This window comes from Cibotium barometz, chromosome 40 (assembly GCF_041138505.1).
Source record: "Cibotium barometz isolate CiBa-2024 chromosome 40, ASM4113850v1, whole genome shotgun sequence".
NCBI classification, from domain to species: domain Eukaryota; kingdom Viridiplantae; phylum Streptophyta; class Polypodiopsida; order Cyatheales; family Cibotiaceae; genus Cibotium; species Cibotium barometz.
In genome coordinates this window covers 27,754,062-27,770,817 of record NC_141085.1, presented here as the reverse complement: position 1 = coordinate 27,770,817, position 16,756 = coordinate 27,754,062, and the positions used below count along the sequence as shown (strand labels likewise).

The 16,756-nt window shown below is 43.2% G+C and overlaps 1 protein-coding gene across 2 annotated transcripts in view; it reads left to right on the top strand.

Annotated features, from left to right (window-relative positions):
• CYL1 (alpha-N-acetylglucosaminidase family / NAGLU family) overlaps window positions 1-16,756 on the top strand; it is a 249,790-nt gene that overhangs the window by 209,699 nt on the left and 23,335 nt on the right. For both annotated transcript variants that reach the window (XR_015262844.1, XM_086779467.1), the window contains exons 14-16: window positions 5,631-5,729; window positions 5,829-5,939; window positions 12,713-12,876. Coding sequence is in view for 1 of the 2 variants with exons in the window: in XM_086779467.1 (XP_086635593.1) it covers window positions 5,631-5,729; window positions 5,829-5,939; window positions 12,713-12,876 (374 nt within the window). In the remaining variant the exon portion in view is untranslated. The remainder of the gene's footprint in view (window positions 1-5,630; window positions 5,730-5,828; window positions 5,940-12,712; window positions 12,877-16,756) is intronic.

The following is a 16,756-nucleotide window of genomic DNA, read 5'->3' as shown; positions in this document are numbered from 1 at the left end:
GAGGCTTCCATCGCGAACAAATATTGAAGGCAAGGGTATTTAATCATTTATTATGATTTCTAGCCATTGTACTTATTGTACCAGCCTTTGTACCTATTGTACCAGCCATTGTACTGGCTCTACCAGTCCTTGTACTTGTTGTACTTGCTATACCACCCATTGTACCGACTGTATAGCTTATGTACTTGATGTACCAACCACTGTACCTGCTGCACTAGTCACTGTACATGCTTTACCAGCATTTATACTTGCTGTACCTGCTGTACCAGCCATCGTACCGACTATACCAGCCATTGTACCTATTGTACTAGCCATTGTACCAGCTGTACCAGCCATTGTACTTGCTGTACCGGCTGAATGGAGAGTACCAGCTCTATTGCATGAAGACCCGTGGTTTTTGGGGAAGAATCATTACCCACACGGAGGTATATGGATTATGTTGTTGGCTCGGCATTTCTACAGCCTATGTTCCGGCTTGGTAGCCTCGTGTTGGGCTTTGTTATGGCATTTGTATATGGATAATCTAGCATCTCTCGTTGGGAGAGTAAGGCCCTCAAAGCTTGTACATGATATTATTCTCTTTGGGTAATAAAATACTCCAAGGGGGGAGGGGGGGGGGGGGGAGGGGCCCATTCCGGCCTCTATGCAGTGTCACAGGTGCAAGCTCCATTTCAGCATTTGTGGATGTTTTGTCCAGCTTTATGTTTTATGCAAAGTGATGATGGATATGTGTTATGGTTGTGGCCATGTTTAATGTTTTAATATGCTTTGATGGTATCGACAAGTGTGTCAAAGGTCCTAGTCCCCCGGGCACCCGCTGCGAGTTACATTGGTATCAGAGCATAGGCTTTCTTGGAAGTGGAGGCTTCCTTCTATCAATAAGGACCACACTTACCATCATTGCTGTTAAGCATGGCCAACCACTTCATAGCTTATGAAGCAAGAGCATGAGCAGTAGACAGCTTGTTGATCTAAGGATTTATAAATTCACAAAATTTTATCTTGGAAGTGTGAAGTTGGCTTTATGTGCACACGTTTAGCATTCTTTCCATATGGATATTGTGGTTTATATTATCAAGCTTACAGGCAAGCTATATGGAGATATATCTCAGGATATCTTAAGGATATGGTGACGAGATATTTCTTTTGGCTTCATGACGAACCTGGCAAAGAAAAGCTAAGTATACTTTGAGTTTGCAAAGTTTGTGCTTTTGCTATTTACTGTGAAGTGTTTTTGATGTGCACTAACCCTTGTATAGCCATGCAAGGAGAAAGGATTTATGGATTTTTCTTTTTGGCTCTCTTTATTTGGGATGCATTGGACTTACGAAACTCATGGTTCACATACCTTGTGTAGTGTTCTCTTGTCTACGTGCTCTCCTGAAGATTGTTTCTACCATGTGTGGGTGGAACAATAGAGAGCAGATGGAAGGGAACATGGGCACTTCAGAGGGTAGTGTCGAGCAAAACATGCCGTGTGTAGTGTTCTCTTGTCCTACGTGCTCTCTTGAAGATTGTTTCTACCATATCTGGGTGGAACAATAGAGAGCAGATGGAAGGGAACATGGGCACTTGAGAGGGTAGTGTGAGTTGGTGGCCGAAATGCCTACAAACTATTAGTGGCCGAAATGCCTATAAACTATGTGTAGCAGAAATGCTTATGGAACACCAGGTTATCTATGCCTGCGAGTGATTGTTTTATCTTGTTACTTGAGCCCACCTCTCATCCAAGATGTGTGGTCAGAGTACCAACACGGAGTGCAAGTGGTAAAGTGGACATGACTCTTATGTCTATGCCAAGGGTCATGTGGACTGATGCCTTGTTGGCAGGAGACTTATTTTGTCTCGCCCATTTACTTGGGACATGATTATGATATCTGGACTTATGGAATTGTTTTGTCTCACCCGTTTATTTGGGACATGGATTTATTTATCTTTATGCCATATTAGAATCACTATCTCCCCATACAGAGGCCAAGAGGTTCATTGTTCATCTCACCATGCATGTGGATTCATGTTGGGATTGTGAGAGGGCAATTCAATGAACACTCCACCATACACGTGGATTCGTATTGCGATTGTGGAGTGAGTGTTTCATTGTTTCCACACCATGCTTGTTGATCAGAGTTGGGATTGTATGGGAGAACATGGGAACTGGGACATGATTTTGATATTGGTATTATGGAGACTTATTTAGTCTCACCCATTTCTTTGGGACATGGATTTTTCAGTTATATTAGATTTTTGAGACGGTCTTGTCTCGCCCACTTGATGGAACATGATTATATCTTGAATATATGGCTTAAAGCTTAAAGTTGCGGACAACTTTTAAGAAACTAGAAAGGATGTCACCAACCTGGACATTTCCCAGTATATGAAAGGGGTCTGGTGGACTCCAGGATGTCTAAATATTTGGAAAGTACAAGCTTTGGGAATGGGGGATTATCCTAGAATACAAAGGACCACACTCCTAAAATTTAGAAGAGTTGCTATTTTTGGCCTGACTCCGATGGAAATTCTGTTCGCGTCATTACATCTAGAATTGAGCAGATACCAAGAGTTGGCAAAGTGCCTATGACAGAATGTCTACCCATTGGGATATTTTTAGAGATAAAGTTTATGGAAGGACCCATCTCTTAGATTGGGACATGTGGCAAGAAAGTGGACCAAAGTGAGACAAGTGGCCTGACACTTGTTAGAAAGTGGATCAAAGTGAGACAAGTGGCCTCACACTTGTCACTTCAGCTATTGTGTGGCTCTCCACTTGTCAGTGTAGCCTTCTCTTGCCATTTTAGCTCATGGGAGGCCCAAATTTATAAATTGGAGTCCTCTCTCTTCATTAATGGAGGCTCTCTTGCTGCACACGAACCTCTACCACCGTTACAGGCTGCCCTAATGATGGCTACTCTCTTTCTCTCTCTCTTGAAGGCTGCCCATGAAGAATACCGGCTGTTGGGGACTGTTTTGGAGGCTTCCATCGCGAAGAAATACTGAAGGCAAGGGTATTTAATCATTTATTATGATTTCTAGCCATTGTACTTCTTGTACCAGCCTTTGTACCTGCTGTACCAGCCATTGTATTGGCTGTACCAGTCCTTGTGCTTGTTGTACTTGTTGTACCATCCATTATACCGGCTGTACAGCTTCTGTACTTGATGTACCAACCACTATACCTGCTGTACTAGTCACTGTACATGCTGTACCAGCATTTGTACATGTTGTACTACTGTACCAGCCACCGTACCGGCTCTACCAGCCATTGTACTTGCTGTACCAGCCACTGTACCGGTTGTACCAACCATTGTACCTGTTGTACCGGCTGAATGGAGAGTTGTACTTGCTATACCAGCTCTATTGCATGAAGACCCGTGGTTTTTGGGGAAGAATCAGTACCCACACGGCGGTATATGGATTATGTTGTTGGCTCGGCATTTCTATAGCCTATGTTCCGGCTTGGTAGCCTCGTGTTGGGCTATGTTATGGCATTTGTATATGGATAATCCGGCATCTCCCGTGGGGAGAGTAAGGCCCTCAAATCTTGTACATGATATTATTCTCCTTGGGTAATAAAATACTCCAAGGGGGGGGTCGGCCCATTCCGGCCTCTATGCGGTGTCACACGTGCAAGCTCCATTTTCAGCATTTGTGTATGTTTTGTCTAGCTTTATGTTTTATGCAAAGTGATGATGGATATGTGTTATGGTTGTGGCCATGTTTAAATGTTTTAATATGCTTTGATGGTATTGACAAGTGTGTCAAAGGCCCTAGTCCCCCGGGCACCCGCCGCAAGTTACACCTACTAAAGAGGAAGTTGACTAGAATAACAAGTAGGAAAGCACCAAATTTAGTATCATGAAGCTTATATTAAAGTCTCCAATGTAACCAAGAAGAGCACACTCATGCATTGTATTTTCCTTGTTCTAGTGGAAAACAGTTCTCTGATGTGGTTTCGTCTATGATCTTATGTGGTGTCTTTCTTCTGAAGATTGAGTTTATCATTTCCTCTCTTTATGGTGAATGAAGCGGGTCAACAATTTTACGCTCTCGATAATTATCTGTTAAGTTAGTCCAATTACCAGATGAGCAGGTGAGTTCAACCTATTTCTCTTCCTAAGTTTATGAGAAATGTATCAGAGCCCAAAGATTAGGGAGATAGTAAGGGCTACCTCACAGGAGCTGATCTGTCCATCTACTTATTTGACTGACTCATTGAGATATTCAGGGAGAGAGAAAAATGTTGATCCTCTTCATCATTCATGGTGAAGAGAGAAATAAATACCCTTACTCATCGATGGAGAAACACAGCACTAAGGCTCAGGTCAGCAGCACGCGTCGTAACAAAGATGAGAATTTATATAAGCAAGAGAAAAGTACAATAAATCAGGGTGCTTACATTGCAGTTTTTTTTAAAAGGCTTCACGATAATACTAGGTTTGGTACTTTTTCCCTTTTTGTTAGTAATTATAAGCTTGACTTACAAAAGTAGCTTTCTTATTTCACAGTTCTAAAACAGAAATCTGATTCTCACATAGATCTTTATTAAGGTCTATTCAAATGGGCGTTATATTATCACATAGCCCTCATATGACCTACTGCTTTACTTAAATGAATTGGATTTTGTTAGAGTGTATACAAGTGGAACTTGGAAAACCAGGAGCAACCAGATTTTGCAACTACCGCTGGTCATGATATACAAGTCTACACTTTTCATTGGGCTAGGCAATCCGCTGGCATCACCAGGCGGGGCAGGCCATTCCACGAACGAACCCTTCACAAACGAGGATTGTTATTTTGAATATACAGGCCCTAGGTGGAGTCTCGACCGTCACAGGAGATAGTTCTAAAAGATAAGCTCCGCTTCTCAGTAGTTTTAGGGTCAGGTTGACATCTTGATGCTCCAGGAGCATAAACTGGATAGTATATAGTGATGTGAAGAGTGGAAAACTCCTCTTTACTTATGCCTGATAGAAGGCTATGGAGAGAAATTTGGCTAGGGCTGACAGATTTTATGTGGATTAGTAGGTCTCGGATGGAGGATATTGCACCAGGTATCACTACATGTGATTATTGAGAACGGTGGTCTTTTCATTGCATCCCTGAGGATAGAGGGAAGAGAGAGCCCTGTAGAGTGCACATTCGTGACCAATTCTATGACTGAGGTAGTCCCCAGAGTATTTCTCAGATATGGACTTCCTGTACTTCAGCCTTGGTAATAGAGTTGAGGCTCTCTGATGTGCCTTACAGGACATCAATGGTGGTTGTCACTCAGTAGCAGAGGCCAAAAGAATGGATATTTTACACGGGAGAGAACCAGTAGGTTGTTATTCTGAGGGAGGATGTAAAGTATCTAGCTGACCCTTGCATCTATGGGAGACTTACTTAGATCAGAGAGGAACATAGTCACTTGCTAGAGCAAAGGGGCTCAGAGTTCCCCTAACAACTGAAAGAACATCAGTTCAAAACCCATTTCCTCCTTCCTGAATCACTCTCTTGATTATGTATATGTGAACATGGTGGATTGATTTCATTGGAGAAAGATTTATACAGTTTTCTTCCATGAATGGCCCTTGACACCAGAGGGAGGGGTTGAGACGCCTCACAGAGTTTTAACCTTTGATATGATTTTGAAGGTTGGAGTGGGCATGTGCATGGAGGGCATAGAGCAGAATCCAGTCGTCTATGAATTGATGGCAGAAATGGCATTTCACTCAGAGGCAGTTGATGTGAAGGTAGGGTTTACATGTGCTATATTTTGATTTTTTCAGTATGTGAATTCTTTCCATAAAGTCTACTGTTTTATTGATGAGATAATTGGTGTCTTGTTTCAGGAATGGGTACAGACATATTCATCACGACGCTATGGTGAGCGTAACAATGGTTTAGAGAAAGCATGGGAGACCTTGCATGAAACTATCTATAATTGTACGGATGGGACTGAGGTCAGTTACATTCATTATTTCTTGTCGAACACAACCTTAATTGGCTTTTGCTGCAAGACTTTGCACACAAGTAAAGCCTCAATACTCACTAGAAAACTAGGCTTAAACACATTTACTTGAGCCATTACTTGTCTCGTGCCATTACGAGGTTTAAGTGAGTCTTTACTTGTGTCATTACAAGGCTTTAGTGCTCAAACAAAGAGAATTTAATTCAAAATGTCTACGTGCCACACACACACACACTCTTTTTTTTGGGTAAAAGGCTATGTTCTATTGCTTCACTGTAAGGAAGAAGTCCTCAAAGAAGAGACAAACTTCTTAAAAACCAGTCACAGAAGCTAAAAGCACTTAAGAAACAAAGCCAACAGGCCATCATCTATCTGATCCGGAATCACACAAGACTGACGCAAGGATTGACGAAAGTAAGGATAGTGTTCAATCCTTTTGGAATGAAAAAACAACTGATTTCTTGCATGCCAAATTGTCCATGAAGCCGAATATCTAGTCTAGATTGGAAAGGGCTGAGCATGATCCAATGTAGAAGACCACCTGCCAAAGAGTCAGAAAAATCTGGAGGAATACCCTGGAAATCTGAGGCGAAGAAAATGGGAAATTTGGCAAAGGAAACTTTTGGCCTGCAGACACGAGACAAGACCAAAGAAGATGCATCACGGTTTCCTTTATGCAAGGGCAAGAAGGGCATTTCGGTGCAGCTTTGTGTCTTTCTTCCAAAAGCCTCCAACTGGGAGCACTCCCAACAAGCATCACCATAAATACAATCTTAATTTGAGCAGCAATTTACTATGCCAAATTTTCTTCAGGTTTTGTTTCCACCAACGAGTTGTCTCAGTGAGGAGCCAAATCTTATTAATTCAATTGACAAACCAAGGTGCAGGAATAATCAACTTGCTGATCAAATTAGCCGAAACATGAGGGAAAGAGAATCTAGGATAAGGTCCAGAATCTGTCTTGTGGAAAATCCAATCCTCCATTCTTTCACCATCCTGAACAACCGACAGGGGAGTAAAAGGCTGCAATTGTTCATGTAACATACGCCATAAAGGTTTGTAGTGTATACCCAAGTGCCAACGACTTTGATCTCGAGGAAATGACAAAACATTTCCTTCAGCATCAACAACATCTTGGCAAACCCAAATGCCTTTTGTAGAAAGAATGTAAGCTTGCCAAGGGGAACAAAGAGACAAAGGAGTAGGGAATCCACGGCTCCAAAAGATATTTTCTTGTCTCAAAGTTTTGCCAATCTCAGGAGGTCTACCTGATCACTGAATATATTGTAGAACATGCTTCCAGTCTGCAAGAAGACGAGAGACATAAGGGCATCGAGCAATTTTTCCCTCCACATAGCCAAATAAAAGTTCCCAGTGAGTTACGTGCCATTTGCCAACTGCATATGTATTGGCATCAAAGCAAAGAGTTGCAATCATAAGTGTCCAGGGTGGTTGTTGCGCAGTAAAAGTCAAAAGTAAAGTGGCTTTGTGTGCCAGAACATGATAATGGATATTCAAAATATTAAGCCCTCCATGCATTTTCGGCAAGCATATGGCCTCATACTTCAAGAGTTGCAAGGCCTTCTTATATCGAAAATTTTACCAAGAGAGTTCAATGCTTCTTGTCATAAAACCAAAGATTTGGTTTCTAGACCATGACAGAAGAGGGAGGAAAAACTGAATGTATGCCATCAAAATTGATTGAACTATTCTCAATCTGACATGAAGTGGCCAGGTAGAGAGTTTCTAATATTCCAATTTAATCATAAGTTCTTGCAACACCCAATATGTAGCATCACGAAGTGAAAGATTCCTTTCCACAGGATATCCCAAATGTCTAACATGTTGTGTAGGTGATAGATTTGCCCATGCCATAGAATGTTGTCATTGAACTTCATTGAGAGGCAACAGTTTGGATTTTTTAAAATTGATAAAAAGACTTGCTGCCAATCCAAACATATGCAAATTGTTCATGAGACATTGCAGATCTGATTTCATATTATGAGGAAAAAAGAAAGAGTCATCAGCATATGCGTGAGCAACCAAATGTTGACCATGAGGGAGACGAAGCTCATGTAATCTACTAGTGTAAGTAAGCTTATCCATATATATTTTAAGAAGCGATGAGTAGCAATAGCATAGAGCAAGGCACTAAGAGGGCACCCTTGTCGAACAAATCTATCCAAAACCCATGGAGAGGATAAGCCTTTTCCCAAAATGCATCTGGCAGTCCTATCTCGATACAGCCAATAAATTATGTTCTGCATTTTTGGACGGAACCCCAACTTTGCCATAACTTCTGCAATGTAATCCCAGTGGACTATGTCAAAAGCCTTAGCAATATGAATCTGCAATAAGAGCACATCTTGCTTGGTATATTTTGCATATTCTATGCCAACAAAGACATTAGAAGTGTTATATGTTGTTTGTCTACGAGGCACAAAACCATATTGCGCTGGATACCCCTATTCAAAATGTTTTTGAATCGATTAGCGATAATCTTAGTGATCAATTTATAGATCACTGGCATCATGATAATAGGGCGCCAATCAAAAAGTTTTTGGCACAATTCCTTTTTTGGCACCAATCTTATCAATCCCTCCTTCCTACCAAGCGCCTTTAGTGCCATGTTTAGTTCCATAGCTAAAAACATGGACTCCAAATCAACCACTCCATCCATTTTCACAATGTTAGAAATAGGAGACAAAAGCTCGTGCCTAGCCCTAAGAATATAAGGAGTCATCTCGAGCGGTGTCACAAAAACATGCTGAAAATGCATAACACATTCATGCTCTAGCTGATATATGTCATGTGTCCAATTGCCATCCTCTTTCCTCACTCTAGATATACATTATTTTTGTTTGGAGACATGCAAGCGTTTGAAAAGATCTTTGGATGAACAACCCTTATCCAAAAGGGATTTTTGGCGTGATCTAACTTGCCATTTCTGCAATTTCTATTGATCATTTTGAGAGCCAACACATGCTTTGCATGAACAATATGATCCTCCTCTTGTCAAGATAGCATGCGAATATGACTAGTCTCCTCTAGAAACTGCAGCATATTCTTCAACTGATATATACGTTGCCTTTCATTCCCCAAATACCATTTGCCATATTCATTGATAACCGTTTGTATATGGGCAAAAATGATGCCATGCAATGTCTATGTTCTCATACATTTCAGCTTGTAAGGCATTAAATTAATAACATCAATAGTCATATCGTGGAATAGTGCATGTGAGAGATATGAATTGTTCACCAATAGAAGCCGTTTAGTGGGTAAGGAGATCTCATCAAGAGGCATATCAAAGTACAAACTTAACCAAACCAGCGCATGATCAGAAAGGTTCAAAGAGTAATCAATCCACATACGACATTGAAAAGTGTCAAGATGATCTGCATGCAAAAGGTACCAGCGATCCAATCTTGCACGATAATCCGAGTGTGCATTATGGTGAAAAGTAAAACCTCTCTTATTAAGAGAAGTGGCTGTCCATAAATCTCTCCATCCAAGATCAAATACAACATTTGTCGAGGCCACTTTCTTAGAAGCAAGCATATGTGAATAACCTGAGTGTTGTCTTGAGGAGAAGGGGAGTCATTAAACTCATAGAACTCCCCATTGAGCATGCATTGCACAATAATCAGTCTGCCATCTGGATCATTATAAGCCATTGTAGGCTGCAAAATTTGCTTAACCAACACTAGAAAAAGAATCCAAGCCAGCATAATATATATAGTAACCACCAAAAAAAACCTGTCTTGCTAGAAAATTGATGCTGGTTATGTTCTTGAAAAATATGATATCAGGATGCATCTTATGTACATATTCCCAAACAAGTCTCTATTTGTGAGAGGAACACAAACCCTGTATGTTGTGTGATACACATTTTATAGGTGCATTCATCATCATGAAGAGGAGAAAAAAGACGGTTAAGTAACCATCATATCTATATCACCCTACAAAACCCGAATGCCTCCTTTCACAGCATTGGACTAGAGCATACCAGCATCTATCTGGTAGAGGTAGATGCACAACCAGAAGATGAAGCATTAGTCTGCATAGAGGAAGGATTAGACCAATGACGGAGTTGTAACTTACATGACTATATAATCTTTTTGGCATTAGGGGTTCGCCAGCAGCCGTCCTTATCCAAAACAGGTCTACCAACATCTATAGTAGCTTTTTTTTTCCCCAAGAAAAAGATCTTCTATTAGTTAACAAAAAACCAGCCTCGAAGGGCTAAATACGATGACGAAGGTCTAGATACAAACTCGCCTCCATGTACGGGGGAGAAACCAAAGAATCAGAAGGTGGAGAAAGATGCACTTCTCCTTCGGCTCGCCGCTCTATGAGGAGAAGGCTATCTCATACAGGGGGAGCGGGAGAGAATAACCACACAAGTGGTCTTTAATGCCAAGTGGGATCAGCACCTCTATCTGTGAGAAAAGGGGCAAGTTGCCATAGCCTCAAGAAAGCCTCCTGCCACTTTCGCATGCGGTTAGAGCCACCGTGTAGCTTCCCCCACTGACCGCGAAGGGTATGAATGATGTCAAGACAAATGCTCCTAACAGACTCCTCAGGCAGAGAGTGGGTGCCATCAATGGCTTCGTTGCATCGATCTCTCTAGATGTGCCAGGTTGCAATGTTGCTACACATCTCCCATTTTTGGCACGAACCTAGAGTCCAATGATCAGTAGATGGGGTTGGGATGGTACTCCCGAAATGCGAAGGTGAGAGACCTGAAGGGCTAGCCCCCACCTTACTCCTCATAAGCCATGACAACCTTAGCCTCTGTGGTCCAAGTGACAGTAGTGTCCCATGAAATGATACAGGTCGAGGTCCTATCCATCGTGAAAATGCGAAGAATCCGCTGCCAAACCTGTTGAGCCTTCAGGCAATCCCAAAGACAGTGTCGTTGAGACTCCTAGGAGTGGTCGCACCTCTGACAAGCTGTTGGTCGACCGCAAATGGCCAACCATGTGCCAACCACCAAACTCCTATGTGGCAGCAACCAAAGAAAGAGGGTGATTTTCGAGGTCGAAAACCGTCCCAAGAGCCTCTTCCAAAAATCTGAGAGAAAACGCTATGAGAGGCTTTATGACTGCCAGTGTACTGCTGCTGTCGGGGTGTCCTCAACCTCGGCATCTAAATCCTGCAGCCTAGCCGTGTGGTGTATTCCAAGAACGGGATATCTAGTGTGTCCTCCTTGTCAGTAGGATCACGCCAAGTCCACTCCCCTCGGTCCCACTGGAGGTTCATGAGGGGTCGGCTCTCCCAAATCCATAACCACCAGAGTCTCTCCTTGGCCACCTTGGCCGGCGGGGGGTCAATATGCCACTCATGTGCTTGAAATCTGATCACCCTCACCCTCTATAAAGACGCAACCACTAAAATCATCCAGAGGTGGCTCTGATCTCTCTTATTTGCCATATGGTTCAATAGAAAAAGTGAGCAAAGCACAGCTCTCATCCGCGCCATGGACAGCCAAGAGAATATTATGCCTAGTAAACACGCCGCCCCCCCACACACACACTGCGAGGGGTCGAGTCTAGGATAGGGGTCAGCCACCCCGGGGGAGGAATAGCAAAGTCGATGTCGATGCTGAGTCTATCTCTACCCCGGATCCCAGCCAGGCCCTCTTGACCCTTTGGGGGAAGCTGTCAGAATGCAAGCCAATCTTCAAGAGACCTGGCACGTCCTATGTTCAATGCTCCCCATGATACATGAGGACTGGTCCCCAAAGGGTTTGGTCTGCGATTGCACCTCTCTTTGGTAGAATTAAGAGGGATGCTATCATTTTTTTTGGTTCTATCATTTGGTTGACACAATCTGGGCCTCAGCTGAGATTCGAGGGGACTGATAGGAGCTTGGCCATTATGGTTAGGCAAGGAGTTGCTCAGCAATGTTGTCTTCAGGATTTGCCACTTTCACACTTTGTCCCTATGGCACAGAGGTTAGATAGCTCTTGGGAGATTATTGCTAGCATCTCAGCTTGGAATATCTGGAAGGCTAGAAGCACTGAGGCCATTGAGGTACTCCCGTTCTTGTGATATTATTCACACCATTATGGCTACCTGGGCCAGAATCCAAGGATCTTCGAGGGCTGCGGAGAGCAAGCGCAGCCAGTTTATGAGAGAGTGGGACATTGGTATCTTTTTCACACCCTCTCATTCAAAACCCTACTGGCAGCACAGGGCTCCTGATTGGTTGAGATCTCCACCTTGCTTGGTGTGAAATCTCCATTTTGTAAAAATTTTTCATACTTAATAGAAGTCTCCTTTCTGAAAAAAAAAAAAAAGTGAAGCATGAGCAGTTCGACAGTCGACAGCCTCTCTGATGTAGGTCTCTCACAGACGGCAGTCACAGGTCAGACACACACCAAAGAGTGCACAGTTCAGCAGTACAGGGATATGCACACCATACACCAGAACACACACCTTGAAAATTACACACACACATGAGAATTATTATATATATATTACACACACACATTTGTGCCTGCATGCATGCACACACACTCACACTTTTAATTCATGACATCTCACAGCACTCATCTGACTGGATTTTATGTGTGAGATAATGCAGCTTTGTGTAACTAATGCAGCTCTTTAGAATGGAACATGACTGGCATTGGATGATTTTTTTGGGGGCTTGTATCATGTCCTTGCACAAGATACATGGCTATTATATAACTGTTACAGCTTTTTGCTGTTTTCCAAAGCTTTTCCGTTGTCTGAAATGCTACTTTCTGAAACGCAGGACCATAACACGGATGTGATTGTTAAGTTTCCCGACTTGAATGCCACGGATCTTGTACTTGAGGCAGTGCCAGGACATCTATGGTATTCAAATGAAGCTGCTATGGGGGCTTTAAATGATCTTCTGCAAGTTTCTGATACTCTTGGCCATCTCCCAACATACAGGTTTGCCTTAGGCTTTATATTTTCACATAGAAAAAAGACTTATCACGAATGATAGAAATAAAGGAATCAATACACCATGCATAGCATGAATAAACTGCATAGGTGGGTGCACAGAGGCTATTGAAGGCATTCAGATATATGACACTCAGTGCATTTGTATTATATGGGGAGATATTATTCACTCTTATGGCCACGTAGGTTTGTATACAGGGACAATCCAGATCTGCACAAGCATCCAGATCCTCTTCTGGGATGAGGATTTTTGTTCCGGCTTCTAGCCGTGATTTTGTATGGTCTATTCATACTTAATATATAATAGATAAGCCAGACGAAGACTCATAAAAGAACGGACATGCTTTTCATTCACTAAGACATCTCTTCCTCTTGGCAATTGTAGATCTGTAGGAGCCCTGTATCCTTGACCAAATGGCCGTAAGTGCATGCATAATATCAACCCAGATGCAAGAAAGGGTTTGAGAAGGTAGGATCCGAATTCTGATTGTGGCCTTCGTGCATCTGGCTCTCCAGATTTGCCAATTTGTGGTGCTGGCCACTGTCTCCCAATGAGTATCAGTAGGAACATGATAAGGCCTGAAATCAGAGATTGAAACTGCATCCATATTGCAAACTCAATAATATGACCATGAGTCCTGATAGCCAAAGACCCTGAGCTCTCGTAAAAACCTGCAGTACAGACTGAGTCAGCCATGCAACAGATCCCACCAATGGACTGGGACAATCTACCAAGCAAGGAAGAAATGTACACCCAAACAATCCTATCTTGCATGCAATCCCATAAACCATGATGAACGAACTCTAAAACGTGAGAGCATGCCCACACTCCAATAACCTGTCTCTACTTGTTCACTGCAATCCCTCCATGATTAGATAGCCAAAAGAAAAGAGAGACCTTTCTATTCATGAGATATTTCCATATTTTCCTCTAGAAACACCTCTGCATATCCTGTGTCAAGAAGCAAGAAGATCTCTCTTTTCTTGTAGCTTTGTGGATCATGGAGTGTTACCTGTAGTCCCCCTGTCTGATTGTCCACACAACATTGCATCTTGAGCTGTAAAGAGGCTCAAAGGTTGTGGCAGAGGACTGCTTTTCTCATATCTATTGTTAAGGAAGAGGTGGCCTCCCTCATGGAGGCAGAACCTCAGGTCTTGTATGCGGAGTCACCTCAGAACTCTGCCACCTACGCAAATAGAGGGGTCGTACAGGTTGTCTCCTTGGATGTGGTTCCTCAGGCACCCTTTAAGCTACTGCATGCAGCAGCTGATATAGATTGGGAGATAAGTGGGAGGCTGACAGCTTGGCAGATTTGGATGTCATGATGCATTGAGGTTACTGAGTGCACACCCCTTTCAGTTCCACTCCATATCATGGAGAGCAAGATTCATAGTGTCACACACCTCACTTTTGGTACACAGAGGATAGCATGTAAAGTGCCATGTGGCAATGATGATGTGGCAGTCCATGACACGTGGCAGGACGTGGACAACAGGCCGATTAGTAGCATTGGTGCATAAATATATGTGGATAGCCAAATGGTCATAATCATCTGCTTTCCTCGGTGTTGGACTTCACAGCGTGTTTTCTGTAGGTGAAGTGCTAACCAGGAGTGTACAGTAGGTCACAAGGCTGCAGTTGACGTTTTCACTCAGCCATATCGATTGTACTAGAGATTTAGCTGTATTACTTTTTTCTTGTACATAATACAAACATTATTTTAGGACTCTTGTGTGTGCTTTATGTGTTTCATTCCACTGCACTCTACTCTCAAACCCTAGCAGCACATAGGCACTAGTGTTCTACAGTTGGTCTCAGAGCCAGTGAACCTATATTTTGTTCTTGTTTTTTGGCACCAATGTGCATACTGCTTGGATAGGGTAGCCTCCAAGAGTTTCACAAGTCTGGGTTTTTTTCTCTCTCTCTAGAAAGAGACTTCTATGAAGTATGAAAAAGACATACAACAATCACAGCTATAAGCCAGAAAAGAATAGAATGACCCCAATATGTAAGGTGATTTCAACCACTGAGGAGCATCATGATGCCATGAAAGACGTGTGGTACTAGAGGAAAAGAAGATGCCATGGTCCCACTCCGGCATAAATATCACGCGCTTTGCTTGCACAGAACGAGCGGGCCCCTGAATACGAGCCCAAGTAGCCATAAGAGTATGGATGATATCACCCCATATAGTACTACTGCACTGAGAGCCAAAAATCTAGATGTACCAAACGAGCTTCGCTCTTGTTCTGGCAGTCGGCATTCTATACCTACACGTAATCGGTAGAGACCACGTAGCCATGAGAGTATGGATGATATCACCCCATATAAATAGTACTAATGCACTGAGACCCAAAGATCTGTACACCCTCTATAGCCTCCATGCATCTAGCTCTCCAAATTTGCCATGCTGTAATGCTGGCAACAATCTCCCAACTGGTGTCAATCCTGTCTGGGGGGTGTATAATCAGAGTGAGGGACATCTTGCAATAAACCCTACTGGGCAATACCTCTACGAATGAAAATAGCAGAGTGTGTACCACTGCCCTCATAGAAAAGTTGCGGGCCAAACTAGGAAAGCCAAGCAACTGCCCAGAGCAAAATTGCTAAGGGATGATTACTCGCTTTGGCCCATTCCACAGTCTCCCAAAACGAGAAAATGTTGTCGAGGATGCTCCTTCTGTGTAAGAATCCATTCTGAGTATCATGAATGACATCTTGCAAAATTGGTTGCAATCTAATGCTCGCTGCCTTAGCAAGCATCTTATATGCAGTCCCAAGTAGGGTGATAGGTCTCTTTCCCAAAAAGTAATGAAAGAAATAGGGGAGAGGCCATCTCCCCTCGACACTTACCATGAGGTAAGGCAGGAAGAGCATGACTAAACTCCTGCATAGAAAAAGGGGCATCCAGAACCGCACACATCTCAGTAATCAAATGTGGCAATGCATTCCAAACCTTCCTCTGTGACTTGTGTCTCAAATTAGAGTGAGGCTAGCACTAAGAAGCTAGCAATAGAAATCAGTGGCAATCTGTCTAACCATAAGAGGATCTGAATGAAGAGTGCCATGTGAATCGTGCAACTGCCTGACACTCTCTGGCATGAGATGGACCGTGAGTAGCAAAGAAATGTTTGTTGCATCTGCCACCCATCTAGGTCCAAAAATATTCATGGGCATGGTAACGGTACTCCGCACGCTACTCGAGAGTGATGAAGCTCTGCCCTAATAGTCATAAAGAATCTGCAACCCATTGAGCATGAGGATGTTTCTCGTGCTCTTTATGAAAGGCAGCCAGTCTACGTGTAATAGCCCTTTCTATATCCAAGGCCTCTTAGGAGCAACTGGAGTCTCGGCAATTGCAGAAGGCCTCTGATGGGCAGGACCACGCCGCCTCCTAGCATGGCCCCTCGATCTAGGACAATCTCTAGCAATGTAACCCTGTCAACGAGCGACAAATCCGACACTGGTCAAGTCTACCTGCAATCTCCATCCTCTGGCCGAAATGAGACCCGTCAGGTCTCTGAAGCATAACATGATCATCAGGAACAAGCACAAGGACCCGGGGTACACCATCAAGAGTGGCGGTAACGGCCAAAACCACGGAAGCTGAGGCGGGAGAGCTCGGAAGGACTGGTACCTCTAGAACCTGGCCAAAGGATGCCCCTATGGAAGATAAAAGCTTCCAATAGGACCGAGGAAGAGCAAGGAACTGTAGTGACGCTGGGGTAAGGCGTTGATCCTCTACCACTGGATCAAAGCCCACCTGGTACTGAAAGAAGAAAATCTTCCTAGGACCAAGAGGGAGGGGCTGCCAGCCAAAACTTGAGAAGTAGCTTCTGACGAATGAAAGTCCACCTGGAAGAAGCC